The 19,766-nt window shown below is 46.5% G+C and overlaps 2 protein-coding genes across 6 annotated transcripts in view; one reads left to right on the plus strand and one right to left on the minus strand.

Moving 5' to 3' along the window:
* The window catches only part of FPGS (folylpolyglutamate synthase), a 47,227-nt gene extending 43,034 nt beyond the window's left edge, over nt 1–4,193 (plus strand). For 3 of the 4 annotated variants that reach the window (XM_028714561.2, XM_028714560.2, XM_077922158.1), the window contains exon 15: nt 995–4,193. In XM_028714561.2, coding sequence (XP_028570394.2) covers nt 995–1,431 — 437 coding nt within the window. In that variant the 3' untranslated portion in view covers nt 1,432–4,193. The remainder of the gene's footprint in view (nt 1–994) is intronic. The other variant, XM_028714562.2, reaches the window with a different exon arrangement.
* A 4,393-nt stretch (nt 4,194–8,586) lies between these two features.
* Nucleotides 8,587–19,766, minus strand: part of ENG (endoglin) — a 63,236-nt gene continuing 52,056 nt past the window's right edge. For both annotated transcript variants that reach the window (XM_028714697.2, XM_028714696.2), the window contains exons 14-15: nt 11,770–11,865; nt 8,587–10,727 (exon numbers count right to left, since the gene is read on the minus strand). In XM_028714697.2, coding sequence (XP_028570530.2) covers nt 10,609–10,727; nt 11,770–11,865 — 215 coding nt within the window. In that variant the 3' untranslated portion in view covers nt 8,587–10,608. The remainder of the gene's footprint in view (nt 10,728–11,769; nt 11,866–19,766) is intronic.

Below are 19,766 nucleotides of genomic sequence, written 5' to 3' on the forward strand. Positions count from 1 at the left end.
TGAACTTGAGACCTTGTGGCATGCGGTGCACATGCTGTGCCACTGAGCTATGGCCCTTCCCCATAAATAAGAGCTCACCTCAGTTTCTGTTGGGGGGTGGGATCTCCAGGGCCAATGAAGCCCACCATGCCTCCTTGTTTGGCCTTTCCAAGGCTATTTCACCAAAGCCGTGCCCACCTGTCAAAGACCCTCACATCATATGACATCCAGTTCAGGAACAGGTGGAGGTGTAGCTCCCTACCGGAAGCAGGCGCAGCTGACCACTGGTGCTTGAAGAGCCCTGTGCAGGTGAAAGGTCGCCAGGTCCCATTGCTAAGTCAGGTGATTGACAGGCAAGTGGTTTCGCCCATCAGTCAGTGCTGGCCCAGGTAGGGAAGGTGACGTGAGAATTTATTTAGTTATTTATTGCACCCCACCTTTTTCTCCAAGCAGCCCCAAGTGGCCTGCATGGTTACCCCCTTTCAATCTGAACAACAGCCCTGTGAGGTAGGTGAGGCTGAGATGCAGTGACTGCCCCACAAGGTCGCACACAGTGAGCTTCACGGCCTAGTAGGGATGTGAACTCTAGTCTCTCCCAGGTCCTAATCCAGTACTCTAATCACTATACAGTGGTACCTCGGGTTAAGAACTTAATTCGTTCTGGAGGTCTGTTCTTAACCTGAAACTGTTCTTAACCTGAAGCACCACTTTAGCTAATGGGGCCTCCTGCTGCCGCCGCGCCGCCGGAGCACGATTTCTGTTCTCATCCTGAAGCAAAGTTCTTAACCCGAGGTACTATTTCTGGGTTAGCGGAGTCTGTAACTTGAAGCGTATGTAACCTGAAGCATCTGTAAACCAAGGTACTACTGTACTACTTTGGCCAACCATCCAAGGGAGGCTGCCCCGAAGCCGCGTTAGTGTGGGGCTGGGCGGGTGGGTGGCCCTGGCATCCCTGTGACTCCACCTCTTCTTCTTTCTATTCTTTTCAAAATGGTTGTTGTGTTTGGCCTTACAGATCAGCAGAACTTCAATGTCACCCTGGAGAATGTCCTGACCCGTTGCCTGCAGAACCAGAGCCACTGGAACCGCCTGATGGAGGCGAAAGAGGGCACGGACCCCTGGCTGTCTGCCTCGCCAGAAGTGGAAGGGGTGGCTGGGTGGCTGAAGCAGGCCCCCCTGCACGGCCCCCAGCTCTTCTTCCCACCCTCAGCACGCCCGCTCAACGCCAACTCCTTGGTCTTCCCTTGCATTTCCAAGGCCTTGCAGTGGATCACCCAAGGCAGGGACCCTCACTTCCAGCCTCCAGCATCCCGGGGGCTCCACCCTCACCCCGCAGCCAGCAGCGGGGCTGTCTTGCTCAAGGAAGCGGCCACCATCCAGGTCCTAGTGACGGGGAGCTTGCACCTGGTGGGCGGTGTCTTAAAGCTGCTCAACCCATCTCTTTCGGAGTAGAGGGTGCTGTTGGACACCCCTCTCTTGAGGCCTGGGTTTGCTGCCTACTTGAAATGTCATTGGGAAGCTGGATCATGCCTTCACACTGATTTCACTGCAGCATGCAGATGGCGGGCTGCCTCCTGAGTCCATGGAACCTCTAATTCCTCCTTAAATTTTTTTCCCTGAGGAACATGGCTCGACACCTGAACAATATGGAATCCTCCTGGTCAGACATGCTATGCAAAGAAGATGCCGCCTCCAGCCACCAGCCCACCACCCAGAGAAAGAGATTCCCCTGCCTTCTCTCCAATTTGGAAATCTTCCTCTCTTCCCGCACCCCCTGCTTGCTTCTTTGTGTGTGGCTGCTGCAGACGAAGCCCCCATCCACTACAAAGCAGAGCTCGCCCACCTGCCCCCAGCCACCATCCTGGGCCAAGCACAGTGTGAGTTCTCACTGGTTTGCTGGCTCTTTGTTGTCATCTCTACTGGTCTGACCAAGTCAAATGCATGGCTGGTAGCCTTTGACTGATGACTCTTGCAATGTGCCTTTGGAAAAGAATCTTACTGCTAGCCTCTTTCCTTCACCACCTCATCATCTCTCCTTCTGGAGTACTGGGTATCAACTCAGCATTTTGGTACGGTTTTAAAACACTGTGTTGGTTTTTTCCGGTTCTAAACAATTCCTCTTGAGCGAGGAACTCCTGACCTTGCTGTTGGCTTCTGAGAAAGCCATTCAGTGTCCCCCGGAGAGCAGGCTGTGAGGCCCAAGTGATTGACTTGTGCAGAGTTAGGTGCATCTGCACATCACAACCCCAAATCCTGGTCCATAGGGGAGGCTACCCTGACCCATGCAGTTGATGTTGGCAGTTAAGGGGCTGGGGATCATGAGATGGCCAGAGGTGGCTTCCCAGAGGGTGTGCTGGAGATACAAGTGCCTGTCTCTTTGGAGTGGAGTGGGAAGAGAGCATCCACTGTGCTCCTGTGTGTGTGCTGTCCAGTCACAAAGTGCAGAGCAATGACTGCCTGATGACTTGACGGAGCAACCTTTTTCTTCATCATCTTTTTAAAATACACCTCTTGGAGAGCAGGGCTAAGTGTATGAAATGAGAGGTTTTATGCTGTGAACGCTGCAAGCCATTTACTGTTGCTTTGTTTCAGAGGCACAGCTGCAGTCTTTGTGCTTTCTCTGGTTGCACTGGAAAGGGAGCAGAGTGGGGGCCTTTTGGCTCTCCTGGTGCTGGTTGGATTCCCAGCCTTCATCCGCTCCACCCTGCATGCCCAGTGGCTCAGGGATGCTGGCATTTGTAGTTTAGCAACAATTGGAGGACCACTTTCCACCTGCCATCAAATTGCACACAGCGAACAAAAAAGGAAAGGCCCAGAATTTTTTTCTGGGGGGTGGGGCACTGGACTCCATTGTGTGCAAAGCAGTTTCAGGGAGGGGGGCAATGCTTCATGCAGACTTTGACTTCAAAAATAATAATATTTGATTCATATTTTAAAATCTTTGGGTTGTACCACCCTTGAATATTCAGAGAGAAGTTTTCCACCTTCTCCCTGATGTCTTCGCTTTCCTTGCATGGGAATGCTTTCGATGGAGGCCTTTCAGTCAAGCCCCTCCTGCATTCCTGAGTCTTATGATCTGGCTGCAGGTCCTGTCCCTTGCTGGCTGGATGGATGGATATGCACATCTGTTTGGAATCTGCTTGATTTTGACATCTGCCTGCAGGTAGAGAATAAATATGCCACTTAGGAACTCTTGGGGTGGTAGCAGAAGCAGAAGGGGGGAAACACAAAACAGGCTTCTCAGGGTGGCAGTGGGGGCTCTTCCAAAATGGTTACTCTCTGCTTGCGATACGAAACAAACGAGTTATATTCAACATTAGTCCTACTTAAAGTAGACTTGTTGAAATTAATGGGCATAACTATCTATCCAACCCCTGGGAACTAGCAATAATCCTCCAGATTTTTGCTAGCGGATCCCTCTGGAGAACATCCCCACCTTTTGATGTTAACATTCATGCCTTGTCTCTGTGTCCCCACCCCTGCTCTCGTGGAGCCAGATATGCAGCAGAAAGCACCACCTGCTAGAGTTGCAGGAGCTGGGTACGAGATTTATTTGTCCTGATTTTGTCCATGGTACTGCACTTCAGAGTTCTTAGAGCATTTCCCCCTGGTGGTTCTTGTTGTCCGGGATCCACTCAGCCAATACAACGGGTCCAGTGCCATGAGCAGCAGGTTTGGGGCATCTGTCCTGAGCAGCGTGATCTGCTCACTGCCCACATCCTTTGTTACTTTACGACCAAGCAAGTCTCTTCCCTCCTTTTAGCTGTGTGCGTTCTAGAAAGACTCAAAACTAGTTCTAACCGAAATTCAACCTGGTTCTGAATTCTTGTTGAAGGTGGTGGTCCAGTAATCTCTCAGCCTTCATAGAGCACGTTACAGATAGTGATCACCTGCTTTTTTAGTTATTGTACTACTTCCCAATACAAACACAGAGAGCTTTCCACCCCTCTTCCCCAACCCCACCTAAAGGGGGAGGAAACTTAAATGGATAGTTCATAAGCAACACTTCTCTTTTAAAACTGGATTCCCCCCCCCCCTGATTTCATTTTAAATCTTGTAACTGTTTTTCAAGTTTCTTGACTTGTTTGTTCCTTTATAAAAACAAAAAAACCTGACTTTGTGTGTGTGTCTTGGAATAATAAAAAATGTTGTTTCTGCCAGACATATGTCGAGTCAGGAACAGGTGCTTTGAATAAAGAACTGACATACTAGAACTCTGTAGTTTGTGTCTGTTTCTCTGCCCTTGGAGCACCGTGAGATCTGACAGGACAACGGAACTAAAGAGAGTTTCTCCACTCATTAGGTCACCAAAACCCTAGTCCAGAGTTTGCCCTGTACCATGAGCAGGGCCAGAGATTACTTGGGGAAAGACCCATGATTGTCATGGCAGACATGAAGTCCTGAGCCACTCATGACAGGGGAGCTTCATATTGAATGTTAAAGCCCACCCCCAGTATAACAAGCCAGAGGGGCTCCAGCACTAACTCCCAGGCCACCCTGGCTAGCTCAGGAAACTGTTGAGCAGTGGGGTGGGTGCTACACCCAACAGGATTCCTATTCTGCCCTGGCCACCCGTCTTCAGATACACTCTTGAACCCAGCAGGCTGTGACAGAGGACACCTGGTCAGGGGGCTCTAATCACAATAGACTATTGCAACTCCACCTCTTTCCCCCCTCCAGATCTTGGCTTCTGCTGTACAAAGAACCCTGGTGAGCAATGCTAAGAGAGACATCAATGCCCCTGCTCTGCTTCATGCAGCCAGGTCTCTCTTATACAAGCCAGGTCAGCATGTTCCTCCAGGACTAAGTCCTGGGTAGCTGCTGTTCTGCCATTCGCTGACTTGGCCATGAACAGCAGCATTTTCAACCCAGGGAGACTCTTGCCAAGACTATCCAGGCTATTTGGATATAGGGACAGGCAGCCAGCACCCAGTTGTGGTGCCCCCTTAGATGATCATTCAACTCTGGTGGCTCTTCTACAACTCTGGTGGCTCTGAAGTTTGTATACATGTTAGGTAGGTTAAGGTGAGCATGTTTGATTGGCCCCAAGTCGTTCACCTGGATGTCCCAAGTTCAAGTACAAACAGCCTTCCTAGGGCTGTGCACTAGGTCTGGCCAAAGCCTGAATCCTGAACTAAATTGCACTGATTCCAGGGGAGGGGGCGGGATCCTGCCTTCACCAGAGTCTGGTGGAGAGAGCCCCATGTTGACCTATGCAGAGCAATCCAGGGCTGTTGGGAGACAAGGTGTCAGGTGAGAAGAGGAATGGGCTGTTTGTAGAAGGGCTTTTGAACAGCCCTGCACTGAACTTTGGCTGCATGTGACTGTTCCCTAAAGGGAGACATACACACACAGTCAAACTGAGCAGGATTGAACCCTCCTGTCACCAGCTGGTGAGCAGAATATTCAATCTCTAGCTACAGGTGTCAGCTTCAGTAGTATGTTCTCCCTAGGATGCCCTGGGAAAGCAGCACTTAGCCAGCCTGAACCTTTCTGCTCTCTGCTGTGCAGTTGGGGAAGGAGATGCAAGGAGACGCCATTGCAAAGAGGTTTTGTGTTTAGAGTTTCACCCACTTTGCATGAGGAAAAGAAATAACACATGAACTTATAAGCAACCCACAAGATATGCAGCCATTATTAACTGTGCTGCTTCAGTTTATTAAAACTAGGCTGTGTTTCCTTCCATCACTTCCTGGACTGGAACAGCCAGCGGTTTTAAATGCGCTTCGACTTGCAAAGCTTTGAATGGTCACTAGGTGTTGCTGTGATTCTTCTAGTATGTATGAAAGCATGAGCATACACTTCAAACACCTGAAGCACTGTCTGTGCAAAGACATGTTCTCAATGACCACATCTGGATAATAACATCACCCCATTGGCTTCCAGAAAGGGGGCCTGTCTTACATCTAGAAGGTCCCAGGTTCAGTCTGGAATTCCTGGTTGCAGGTGATTCTCTGCCTGAGACCCTGGAGATTGACTGCCAGTCAGAGGTAAAGATGTCTGAGAATAATTGAATCATAGAATTGGAGAGTTGGAAGGGATCTTGAGGGTCATCTAGCCCAACCCTCTGCAATGCAGGAATCTTTTTGCCCAGTGTGGGGCTTGAGCCCGTAACCATGAGATTAAGACTCTCAGGCTCTACAGACCAAGCTATAGAAGTAGACATTCCCAATGTTTACTTGTCTCATGTCCAGGATGGAAATCAATCTTTTTTCTTTCTTTTAAAATATTTTTATTAGTTTTTACAAGAACAAATTTAAAATAATAAGCAAGAAAAAACTTTTAACATAGCCATATATGAGATTCTATGAATCTCGTGACTTCCCCCCGTTCCCTGCATGAGTCCTTAAAATAATTTCCCTAAGACTACATATCATTACGTTCTCCACAGTTTTCATCTCTCTAAATTATCCATATATTTCGTTTCTTTATAAGTTATTTTTAAAGTCCAGCTACAATGGTTTCGTTTACAATGGTCTCCTAAGTTATGAATTTTCCCCATTCTCTTTTAAAGTCATTATCTTCTTGATTCCTGAGTCTCCCAGACAGGATGGAAATCAATCTAGCAAATATTATTAGCATTCATTGCTCGTTTTTCAGTCCAAAAGTGATACATAAATAGAGACACATCCACCCCATTTGAATTACACTTCCTTTGCATCGAAACCAATGGTGTGGAATAGTGGAATGAATTGTGTAAAATTCTGCCTCAGTGGACATGAATGGACATGGGCCAGAATGGAGATCAGGGCCTTGTTGCATCACTAGTCAGATAAATTTATTTATGCATGTCCCACTTTTCCTCCAAGGAGTTCAGGGTATTACACAAGGTTCTCCACCCCATTTGATCCTCGCGGCAGCCCTGTGAGGTACATTATTATGATTAAGTGGAGTGTGTGTGTGTGAATGGCGGGAATCAAAGCCATCCAGTGAGCAATGAGATAGGAAACGTGGCCCAGGGGTGAAACTAGGCTTATTTCCCCCAGGTGAAATACCCAGTTTGGCACACACACAGAGGCTGGAGTCTCAATGGTGCCCCTCTGGAGGCTTCACCCATAGCTATGGCTTTGCCTGGCCAGAGAATCCCGCTGTTTGATTACAATTTCCAGAAAAGAATCCAGGCTCCTGGATCACCCTGGCGTAAGGGACACCCACTATGGAAGACAGACAGAAATGTTCCTATTCTTTTTTGACCTTTTAATTAAATTAATAACATTTATTTGCTGAATATCCTCACTAGGAAACCAACTTCTGATCTGGTTGGCTAGACATTTTCAATCAATACATCCCCTCCACAGACACCTCTGTGATGATGCTGGCATTAAAATATCCTGTTCCTCTTCAATAAAAGAGAAAAAGGGAGGCCAGATCATGTCAAAGGTATCTTTTTTTGGAGATGCTCTTGATTACTCATCTATGGTTTTTGAGATGTTTTGTTAGAGCAGTGCTCCAGATGTTAATAACCAAAGCTTCTATGGGTATATTGGAGGTTTCCTTCTGTCGTTGGGCAACAACTTGTCTAGTTGCTATGAACAGAAAGGAAATTAATTATTTAGCTTTAAGAGTAGAATTGGGGGTCAAGTCTAGTGATGATAAGGCAAGTGCCAAATTAGGAGGGCTAGACTGCTTTGTGATTTTGGAGGTCAGATAAAAAACTTTTTTTGCAAAATGTGTGGACCAAGGTACACTCCACCAAACATGAAAATAGGAACCTCATTCTCCAGAGTCTTCCCAACATAATGGTGAGCTTAAAGAATTTATCTTTGCAAGGCATGTGGTGGTCCCATGTCACCAAAAGATAATTTTAAGGGAAATTTCCTAGAGGTGAGCTGTCTCACATGGAACGAGAAAATGCAGGCAACCCATTTTTAAAAGTATCATTGGTGGCATTGGTGGTCTTGGAACTCAGTATTGGCTCCATCACCACTGCTGCCTCTGCTAGATCAGCCCTTATTTAAACACACAAATTTAACCAATTTGTAGGTCTTGAAACAAATGTTTTCTATAGAAATTAGAGGTGTGTTTGTAAAAGGTAAAGCAATTTTAATAGAGGACCTGGGACTCAGCTACATTAGTCAAAATACAGCAATATAAATCCCTTATGACACTGTGACACCAGATGGCGTTGTAGGGCTGAAATTGCAACTCAATTATATTTTCAATTGTAACTTTACAACTGTTTTTTGCAGAGCATTTTCAGAGACTCTTTTATAGCGGTTTAGATCTAGCCACGGTGCCAAAGCTGAAAGGCATAAAATAGTCCTGGTTCCAACTGGTTCCAACTATGCACTTTTGCAAAGTATCTGGAATGAAGGGGTGAGGGCTTGAGACCATTGACACCTTTTGACTTGCTATGTAATAGGCCTAGCCATGACACAAAAGCGGCAGTCTCCATAATATATGCTATGATATTAGACAGCTTTTTAGGAAACACAAAAGATATTTGAATGAGATGGGAAACTGACATAGGAACTGAAAGCGAAGCGAAGTGAAAAAGCATGGAAATCTATACAGCGTAATCCATCTTTAGAAATGTTTCTATTTCAGGCTTAGGCAAACTAATGGCACAGGTGCTCCGCAGATAAAGATGATCTGTGACAACTCAAATTCAACATGTAATATATATTTATACAATCACTGAGCTTACAGGTTTGTTCTACACAGAAATATTTACAGACCAAAACACAGATAGACCCCTTCATTGGTGGAATAACTGGCCTTGATGCTGCCTGGGTTGCTGAGGAAGGGGCTTCCTTTGACCACCCTGCAGAAGGTCTCACAATGTCTCTTGGGCTTGCCTTCTGTGCTCTAAGCAGCTCTCCTCTGTGTATGTGGCCCAGGAGGCTTGCTAACAACAGAGCACACGCCTGCAGGGCAAATCTGACAGTTCTGTTTTCTCTCTGTGCTCCCCCTCCCCTAACCCCATTCTGAAGCTCAGTTATCCACATTTCAACATGTCTGCATTTTTTTAATATAAAAAAGGCCACGAAAACCCCATCAGCATTTTAGTGTGAATTTCTCCAAATATACACATTTTTGCAAAACATTTCCCCCTAACTGAATATACTTCTGTAGGTTATTTTCCCTAGTACTGTATATGCTTTCTAGTGCACTTTCTACCCTAATGTATGCCTCTTTCTACAAATTACTGGGCTTGAGGACTGCATCTGGAGAAATGTGAATTTGGGGAGGGGGATATCGAGGTCAGGTTCCACTGGCCGATAAATTCCCACAGCTGAGTGGCAGAGCACCTGCTTTGCATGCAGAAAGACCCCTGGCATCTCCAGGTAGGACTGGGGGAGATCCCTGCCTGAACCCCTGGAGAGCTGCTGCCTGTCATTTTAGACTGAGCTAGATTGTCCCTGGTCTGACCTGGTATACAGCAGCTTCCAATGTTCCTAGGACTGCAGCCTTGCAGCAACTGTTCATCCATAACTCTGCAGTTCAATTTGTGCAAAGCTCCTCCTACCCACAGCCTTCTTCCCGTGCTGGTGAAGCTAAGCCTGTTTGATGTCCTCCCCACTCTGCACATCCCAATGAAGCTTCTGCCTGTCAGTCTAAATGTACTGGGCTGCTTTTCTTCTAATTTCTGACCTGTATTGGGTCAAGCACTCAGCTCAGCAAAATGTTACAGAAGTCTTTTCACAAATTGCCCCACATCTCAATATCATAAAACATATCCATAAGTGATTAGACACAGCATTATTTCCTTGTATACATGATTACAAAACATATTCTATGTATAATTATTTATATTTATATCTATATCTATATTTTGGAATAGAAAGGGTCCGGACTCCTTGCCCTTTGTTTTGGTAAAAGGCAGTGCTACCTCCCTCTCCCTTCTTGGTTCAAACTTCTCTCCACCTACTTCCTCATCAGAAGATGGTGGGACAAATTTACTGGCTCTAGTTGTCCCTCATTTTCTCAGAAGGTTCTTATACTGAGTCTTGTGGATGTGTAAGACTCCCAGTTTTGCACTTGTATGCAATTTGAGATTATAGGCAGAGGTGGTAGCTTAAGCAACAATGGTAGCCCTCCCTGAAGCCTGTTCAGAAACTGGTTCCTGTCTTGTCTTACCTTTTATTTTTGGAAGCTATTAAGAAGTGTTTCCACCCGGACCCCAAGTTGACGATGGGCCAACAGCTTCCTTGCCCAAATTTCTCAGCCCCTTAATCACAGGTATTGAACAAACAACCAGCTTCTAAAACCAAAGGCATGCTACATTCTGTTTGTTGATCAACTTGCTCACACTGTATGGTTCTGGGTAGACACTGGTTCTCCTGGGATAGGCTTGCAACCTTTGCAGCCAGAGGCTGGCTACTCTCACACCGCAGGAGGTACAGGCCAGATGTCTTTACTTGTGTGGTTGCTCGGTTTCTCTTGGAGATCTTGATGGCTGTCCAAGGAGTTGGTTTAAAGTGCTGGCTGAAAATAGTCACCCCTGAGTATTAGGAGCTTTGGGATGGGGAGGGGGGAAACCATGAAACCTCTTTGCTTGTTTTCAGCTCTTTCCATAAAGGCTTTTCCTGTGCCTGACCCAGAGGAGTTCAACTTGTCCGCTGTTCTGACACTGCCCACAAGGAGGTGTCGAGAGTCAGTTGTGCCCAGTCCTTCGTTTGGGGGCCGCTATGCCATGCTGCTGGTGGAACAGGGGGTGCTCTGAGTGCTGCCGATGCTGTGGTTGGTGCTGCTGCTCTCTGAGGCTGGGGGGTTTGCTGAGACCGGTTGCATCTTGGCCGTCGGACCTGGAATTCAATCACCAAGTTGCGAAACATGTCAAGAGGGACGGAGTGTGAAAGGGATGCTCTACAGCTGGCCTGACTAGGGGTTGACAAGGGGACAGAAAACACATGGCGGCACTTCCTTATTTGGAGCAGCCATCACCCTCGCAATGCAGAGATTAATCCCCCTTGTTGTCCAAAGCCCCCTTTTCCCAAGAAGGCGGGGAGATCTTGGCCCAGCTAATTGAAAAGGAAGACAAACATTTCATGATTTCTCTTGGCTCTTTTACAGAGATTAAGAAATCGTTCTGGGTTCCAACAAGATGTTACTGTACTTGGAGGAATGGTGGGAAAGGAGCGAAGGAATGTGAGAGAGCAAAGATAATAAAGGCCAGCTGTTATTTGACATGGCTCATTGGTAGAGCATGTTTCGATTACAGAAGGCCCCAGGTACATAGCTGTCAACGTTTCCCTTTTTTAAAGGGAAATTCCCTTATTCCGAATAGGATTCCTTGCAAGAAAAGGGAAAAGTTGACAGCTATGCCCAGGTATAATCCCTGGTATTTCCAAGGAGGTCTGGAAATGCCCCGTGTCAGAAACCTAGGACAGCTGCTGTGTAGTGAATCCTGCGCTAGATCAAACCAATGGTTTAACTCTGCATAAGGCAGCTATGTTTTTAATTAAACCAGACCTTTATTCTCAACAATGAGAACTGTAACCTTAATTTATTAAGGGAAGAGCTGTAGCTGAGTGGCAGAGAACCTGCTTTATAGGCAGAAAGCCCCAGACTCAGTCCCCTGGCATCTCCAGGTAAGGATGGGAATCTCCCCTGCCTAAAACCCTGGACAGCTGCTGCCTGTCAGTGCAGACAACACTGATCTAGATGGATCTATGGCCTGACTGAGCATATGGCTCTCACCCCCTAATTTCAAATCATGCACATACATACAAATTGTCTTTCTATGCTTTTGGCCGCTTGCTTTTCCCTTCAGGGAGCCTCCCACCTCAATCGAACCCCAAATATGGACCAGAAAGACTGGAGTGGCTTAGAGGTACCTGTACTTACGAGTGTGAGAGTAGATGTACCACAGCGTTGCGGTGAGCATGACTCCGATTAAAAAGGCACCGAAAGTTATTCCCAGCACAGTTCCGATCCCCAGGCCTTGATTTGCACAGGAGGAAAGCAACAATTAGGGCTTTGCCATTGCATGCATACAGCAGCCTTATTTATTCATTTACTTCATGAAATTTATATCACCACCTGGTCGCAAAAAACCTCAAAGCAGTTCAGAAAAAGATAGAATCAGGAAAAGTTTACAATACATTAAAACATAAAAAGAAGTTAAAATACTAAAACAGATTAAAACTCATGCCAGCATTTTTAAGCATCTGGGTAGCCTTGTCTAAAGAAAAATGTTTTTAAGAAATAAAGTAAAGTAAATTAAAGTAAGTAAAATAAAGAAGTAAAGTAAGTAATAAAGTAAGAAATAAAGTCAAGTAAGCCCCCCCCCCCCAGGTTGCCCTTGTCACTGCTGCCATCCTTGAGAGTCATTCTCTCAGAATGGGCTAGCAAGCCTGCAAATTTCATCCAATTCTGCCAAACCAATAAAGCTGAATATATTAAAAAAAAAGTAAAGAAAAATGTTTTTAGCAGGTGCCAAAAAGAGGACAATGAAAGCTCCTGCTTGATCTCAAGTGGCAGGGAGTTCCATAGTATATGTGCTACCACGCTACACAATTGAGTTCTTACAAATGCTGAAAGGATATTGTGTGGCACTTGTAGTAGTGCCAGTTCCACTGATCGAAACAGTCAAGTGGGCCCATTTGGGGTTAAGGGTAGCCTTGCTCTTCCTCACCACTGTGGGTCGATTAAAAATGTTCTCCCTCCCAGCCATTATTATCTGCTGAGCTTGAAACAACAGAACATTAAGTATTGACCAGAATATTATTTTTTAAGGGAAAAAAAAGTTTTAGTAATTCAACCATCCCACACAATTGTGTTTTGCATTTCTTAATCTAGACTAATTCCACCCTGCCCTCCGCCGATTCCTTCACAGTCACTGTAGATTTTTATTGCCATTTCACCCATAATCATGTATTGTTCAATTTTGCTCACATTTGAGAACTTTGGCCCTGGGACATAACCAAATGCAAGGTGGCAAAACATTTTAAAAAGCTAGTTACAGGTGAGGCTATTTCTAGGCTGTTGCCATCTTGTGAGTGGGACTGAATCACAAACCAACAATAAGTCCTGGACTTTTTGTCCAAGGAAAGCGATAGAAAAACGCCAGAAAACAATGGCTTGATAACTTCCCCGCAAACAAATGAGAATGTATGCTCAGCAAATTGTCAATGTCCTTTAACCTCCCTGCAAACTTCATGTAATCAAATCAGGATGAACGTTCAGTAAATAGGTTGGAAGCAACCCAAATTGCAGATTTGCAGGGAAGGACAATTAGAAAGTTCTAGCAAGTTAAGAACCTAAGAAGAGTTTGGCTGCTGGATCAGGTCAAAGGCCCACCTAATCCAGCATTGTGTTTCCACAGTGGCCAACCAAATGCCTCTTGTGTTTCGCAGCACTTGGCATTCAAAGGAACACTGCCTCTGACTTTGGAAACGGAACATTTGCAACCATGGCAAATAGCCACTGAGTTTGCCAAGGCAAAATGTGAAATTCTCTCTTCTGAACAACTAGTCAAGAGGCAGTAGCCCTGCCCTCTTTTGCATATGGCCAGCCTATGCTATGGTTTCACCAGTAGTGATGTATGGAAGTGAGAGCTGGACCATAAAGAAGGCTGATCGCTGAAGAATGGATGCTTTTGAATTATGGTGTTGGAGGAGACTCTCGATAGTCCCATGGACTGCAAGAAGATCAGACCTATCCATTCTTAAGGAAATCAGCCCTGAGTGCTCACTGGAAGGACAGATCCTGAAGCCGAGGCTCCAATACTTTGGCCACCTCATGAGAAGAGAAGACTCCCTGGAAAAGACCCTGATGTTGGGAAAGATGGAGGGCACAAGGAGAAGGGGACGACAGAGGACGAGATGGTTGGAGAGTGTTCTTGAAGCTACCAGCATGAGTTTGACCAAACTGCGGGAGGCAGTGGAAGACAGGAGTGCCTGGCGTGCTCTGGTCCATGGGGTCACGAAGAGTCGGACACGACTAAACGACTAAACAACAACAACACCCTGTTTACTTTGCCATGATATGGCCACCTCTGTAAATAACACTCAGTACAAGCAATATATTTCTATTTGCTGTGTGTGTGTGTAACTAGATGACTTGCTTCTTATAAATGGTTTTCAAAGGAGATGTATTTCGCCTTAAAAAATCTCATCTAAAGAGCTAGTCATCATTTGTTTTTCAGGATGCTTTGCCAGACTCCTTGGAGAGAGGTCTGGTAGGTGTTCAAGGTCCTGAAGAAATTATGACCTGGTTAACCCAACGTTAAGCCATGGTTTATTTAGTGTGGTTTGATTTGAATCCATTTGAGTAGAGCAGACCAACCAAAGTTTGTTTCTTTGGAAACAAACCATGATGTGAAGCCATGGTATTATATGCATGGTATTATATCACTGCATAAATAGAATGACTGTTCTCTTCCTCTTCCCTACCCAATCTCCAGCTACTTTAGTTGGATTTATCAGTGGCTTACGAACCATGGCTAGGGTTGCCATATATCTGGAATTTCCTGGACATACTCGGAATACTGCAGTCAGAAGCAGTGTCTGGGCGGAAATCGGCAAAATGTGTGGGAAAATCTGGACATCTGGAAACCTATGCTGACAGTGGTGGGTTTTTTTTTGTGATTTCCCTTAGAAATAGTTCGAAAATGGTGAATTTCTTTGGTGATTTTGCCAAAAAAGTTCAACAACGTTGTGCCCGGATTTTCACTTTTTGGAATATGGCAATGCTAACCATGGCTTGCTGTTATGTCCAAACCAAAACCCTTGCTTAATCATGGTTGGACTACTTCATCCCAGATGCTTTCTAAGCTACAGATGCATGAGGCAAGAGTAGCTGGAAAACAAAGCAAGCTCATTTGTGAAACAACTGGTGCCTAGTCAAACAAACCATAGCTTAGCATTCATGGGTGAATACTGCCTCCTCCACTGCCAGGCCAAGGCTCCTCTCCTGCCTCAAAAGCCAATCTGACACTCAAGGCTTCTAGATAAAGTTGTAAAAAAGCACATACACAAACAAAGCAAGAGACTGAGGCTCTAATGAAAGCATGGCAGACGTGTGTGATGTGCCGGGTGAGTCCCCACTGGGGCTGGGTTCGTGTCAAAAGCTTTTCCTTGCTTTGTTATTTTCCCGTCCTGAGGGAGACGTGCAAAACAGAGGCAGGAAGGAGAAGATTTAAGGTAGCAGGATGACCAGAATCCATCCATTTTTGGATGAGGCCAGTAATTCAATCAATTCTGCCTGACAAAGGACAGTAAGCAAGGAGGGACACACTTCACCCTGTCATGCAATCACTGGCAGAAATTACTTCCACAAGGCTGCAGTGGTGTCAGGGGCAGCAAGGCAGGGAAAGCAGGACGAGAGAGAGGCTGTCCTGAGAGAGTTTTGTGACAGAAACACTTGAGCATCTACATTCAAACTGAAAACGTAGAGTTTTAACTGTCCAGCTACTTTGGAGAGCATAAATACATTGCCAGGGCTAGGGGGGCCCCGCAGCTTCAGACATGTTCCCTGAATGTTTAGCATATTTTCTTTCTTTGTTTTTTGGAAATCTGCAGCCATTTCCCTTAGGTCAGGGGTCTGCAACCTTTAAGACAAAAAGAGCCACTTGGACCCGTTTCCGAAGGGGGAAAAAAAACTGGGAGCCACAAAACTCGTCATTATAAAAATAACTTTTTTGTCACTTTTTAAAATTATTTCTTTGTTTGACCCCTCAGAATTACTCCTCCTCATAGAAATAAACGTTAAATTAACAAGTTACCTTTGTGTGTGTGTGTGTGTTCTTCACTCCCCTTCAAAACAGTGACCAGCATACATGCCCCCTTTCAATGCAGTGACCAGCGTACATGCCCCTTACAATGTAGCGGGCGGGAAGGTGACGTCGGGACGGTGCGTGACTAACGCACGCACCGCCCCATGTGACATCACAGCCAGTACAGCGCCCACCACAGTGGGGAGTGTCGGGGCGCACAATGCGCCCCCTCCCCTCGCTAGTATCCGCCCCGGAGCCGCGGCAAAGGTGTAAAAGAACCACATGTGGCTCCGTAGCCGCGGGTTGCAGACCCTTGCCTTAGGGTAAAGTAAAGGTAAAGGTACCCCTGCCTGTACGGGCCAGTCTTGACAGACTCTGGGGTTGTGCGCCCATCTCACTTAAGAGGCCAGGGGCCAGCGCTGTCCGGAGACACTTCCGGGTCACGTGGCCAGCGTGACAAAGCTGCATCTGGCGAGCCAGCGCAGCACACAGAAACGCCGTTTACCTTCCCGCTAGTAAGCGGTCCCTTTTTATCTACTTGCACCCGGGGGTGCTTTCGAACTGTTAGGTTGGCAGGCGCTGGGACTGAGCAACGGGAGCGCACCCCGCCGTGGGGATTCGAACCGCCGACCTTTCGATTGGCAAGCCCTAGGCGCTGAGGCTTTTACCCACAGCGCCACCCGCGTCCCTTCCCTTAGGGAGATATATGTAAAAACAAACAGACAATATTCTGCTTGGTAACTTGGTAGAAATTAAACCTGTTTCCTGCCTACTGCTGTTCTGGCCAAGGAATGCAAAAATTCTGGTTGATATGGTTGTATCTACCTAGTTCCTTGAGATGACCTGTTTATCAATCACTCATCCTGATTTGCTTGAATAAAACTTATGGGGAGGGTGGTCTCTACATGGTTTTTACTGAGCATTCATTTTGATTTGCTTGCATTGCATATATACATCTTCCTGTTAATCATTCATTCACCCTACGCTTGTTAATTCATTTTCCCTTCACTTTTCTAACTGGAGAATATACGGTATGTGCAGTTGTTGTTTTTTAAAGTGCATTTGTTCTGCCAGGGTGACAGAGCACTTTAAACCACTTTAATTGGACAAACCTAAATTTCCATATGCAGTTGAAACCTCCCTCCCCCCAAAAACACTTGCAGTCTGGAAGTGACCATCAAAATGAACCTAAGATAGGCCACTTTCACACCATGCTTTTAAATAATTACGTCTTCCCTCAAAGAATTCTGGAAGCTGTTATTTGTTAAAGCTCTGCTCCCAGAGCTACAATTCATGGAGAATAGTAACTCTGTGGCGGGAATAGGAGTCTCCTAACAAATGTCAACATCCTTAACAAACTACATATCCCAGAATTATTTGGGTGAAGCTATGGGACGCAGGTGGCGCTGTGGTCTAAACCACAGAGCCTAGGGCTTGCTGATCAGAAGGTCGGCGGTTCAAATCCCCGCAACGGGATGAGCTCCTGTTGCTCGGTCCCTGCTCCTGCCCACCTAGCAGTTCGAAAGCACATCCAAGTGCAAGTAGATCAATAGGTACCGCTCTGGCGGGAAAGTAAACAGCATTTCCGTGCACTGCTCTGGTTCACCACAAGCGGCTTAGTCATGCTGGCCACATGACCCGGAAGCTGTACGCCGGCTCCCTCGGACAATAAAGCGAGATGCGCGCCGCAACCCCAGAGTCGGCCACGACTGGACCTAAAGGTCAGGGGTCTCTTTACCTTTACCTATGACTGTATAAAATGTTATAAATGTGTGGTGTGGGTGTGGCCTTAGACATGTCCATATAATGGATTATAGCTTACTCCACTCTGATTCACTGAAGGCATTAGACCAAAGTTAGTCATGCCCTTTAATTTTTCAATGAATCTTCTCTTAGTATGCCCAATGTTGGATGCAAAGCTTTACTCCCCTGCCCTTAAGATGCAGTTTGCTATTGAAATATTACATGATACATACTAGTCTGTTTTAATCTAGATACCTGCATTTCCATCTCAACCTCAAGGTAGGCTTTGGCTTCAACTTGGCATATAAACTACTACAACTTGGCATATAAATTAAGTTCCTAGGGCAGTTTCAATTAGTCTGTGCTGCAAACACACTTGAAACGCTATGTGCGGATCATGCACGTCAGCATAGATATTGTAGAGCTAGTTTTGGGTCAGAAAGGGCAGCCCAAATGATCAAAGCGATGGAGCCAACTCTCCTATGTGATGAGGTCGTAACACTATTTTTTGGGGGTGGGTGGGTGGTTAGTTTAGAAAAAAGGTGAGTAAGGCGGGATGTGATAGAGGTGTATAAAAATATGCATGGTGTACATAAGAAGCCTCCCACGAACCCACCCTATTCTATAACACCAGAACTGGGGAACATCCAATGAAGCCAAATTGCAGAAGATTCACAGCAGACAAAAGGAATTGAATTCGTTCCCACAAGAGTTAGTGACAGCCACCCACGTGGACAGCTTTAAAGGAGACTAGACAAGCCCAGGGTTTGACTGAATGCCCCAAATGGCAGCTGCTGGGAATGGCAGGCTGCAAGAGTGCTGTTGTGATCAGGTTCCATAGGCAGGCTTCCCAGAAGCACCTGGTGAGTCACTGGCCCGATCCAGTTAAGCTCTTGGTGTGTTAGTTGCTACTCTTGCTTGTGAAATCTTTCTTCTTCCCTCCTTGTCTCATGTGGGGGAAATGTCTGGACAATGAGAATGGAGGCAGCTCCCTCTAATTTGGATCAGACGGCAGTGGGCTGGCCTCGCTCTGTGCAAAGAGACTCCTTATCTCTTGCAGACCCTTATGGCTACATCCAGTTCCTACCATGTGTCTTCTTTATCTGCAATTGCACAGACTTCTGGATCCAAAACTGTGTATTTTACATGTTGTGAGCAGGCAAGAGCCATCAAACTGTATCTTGAGGACAGGAAAGGGGGAGATAACATTCTTTGTCTTGTGCTGTCACTGGGATGCATCAAATAACTGATTCCCCAGTGCCATCAGCTGTGTGCATTCCTCTCCCTTATCATGTCCGTTTACGTTGGTTCCAACTCATATCCCAACTTCGCTTCCTCTTTCTGCGCCCCCTCTCCCCCTCCCCCCCTCCGCCAGAATTTCACTTATACAAAGGTCATGGCACACACCTTCCGGAGCGTGCAGCCTAGTCGCCATCTGTGGCTCCTACCCAGCTGCTACCATGGAGACACAAGCACCACACGGCTGTAGCAGTGGCAGCAAGCCATAATTGTGCGAGGGGGGGCAGAGTGACAGGAAATGCCTCCTAAAGTGCGGGGGGGGGGGCATAGGGAGTGAAGGGAAATGCTATAAATGAGGGAAGATAGGCGGCCAGCTTCTCAGAGGGAAATGGCAGGGATTTTGGCCAACTCTGCGCTCAAACTGACATGGCAAGCTAGGAATCTCTAGGGAAAAATCCAGGCTGTGTGAGTTGCATTCAGCCAAGTCCTGGCCCAGAGTGGACCCATGGAAATTAAGGAGCCCAAGTTATTCATTTCAGTGGGTCTGCTCTGAGCAGGAGCTTTCTTTCTGCTCACAGGATGTTTCGCAGCATAGTTTTGTTGAGAAACAAACTCCGCATGGTTCCCGAAAAAAATCAAGCATGCAGCGCCTCAAAGCATTTATAGAGTAATTTCTGCTGATAAAGGTAAAGGTAAAGGGACCCCTGACCATTAGGTCCAGTCGTGGCCAACTCTGGGGTTGTGGCGCTCATCTCGCTTTATTGGCCGAGGGAGCCGGCGTACAGCTTTCCAGGTCATGTGACCAGCATGACTAAGCCGCTTCTGGTGAACCAGAGCAGTGCATGGAAACGCCGTTTACCTTCCTGCCGGAGCGGTACCTATTTATCTACTTGCACTTTGACGTGCTTTCGAACTGCTAGGTTGGCAGGAGCAGGGACCGAGCAACGGGAGCTCACCCCGTTGCGGGGATTCGAACTGCCCACCTTCTGATCAGCAAGTCCTAGGCTCTGTGGTTTAACCCACAGCGCGATAAGGTAAAGGTAAAGGTACCCCTGCCTGTACAGGCCAGTCTTGACAGACTCTAGGGTTGTGCGCCCATCTCACTCAAGAGGCCGGGAGCCAGCGCTGTCCGGAGACAGCGTGA

The sequence above is a fragment of the Podarcis muralis genome, chromosome Z, assembly GCF_964188315.1.
Source record: "Podarcis muralis chromosome Z, rPodMur119.hap1.1, whole genome shotgun sequence".
NCBI lineage: Eukaryota > Metazoa > Chordata > Lepidosauria > Squamata > Lacertidae > Podarcis > Podarcis muralis.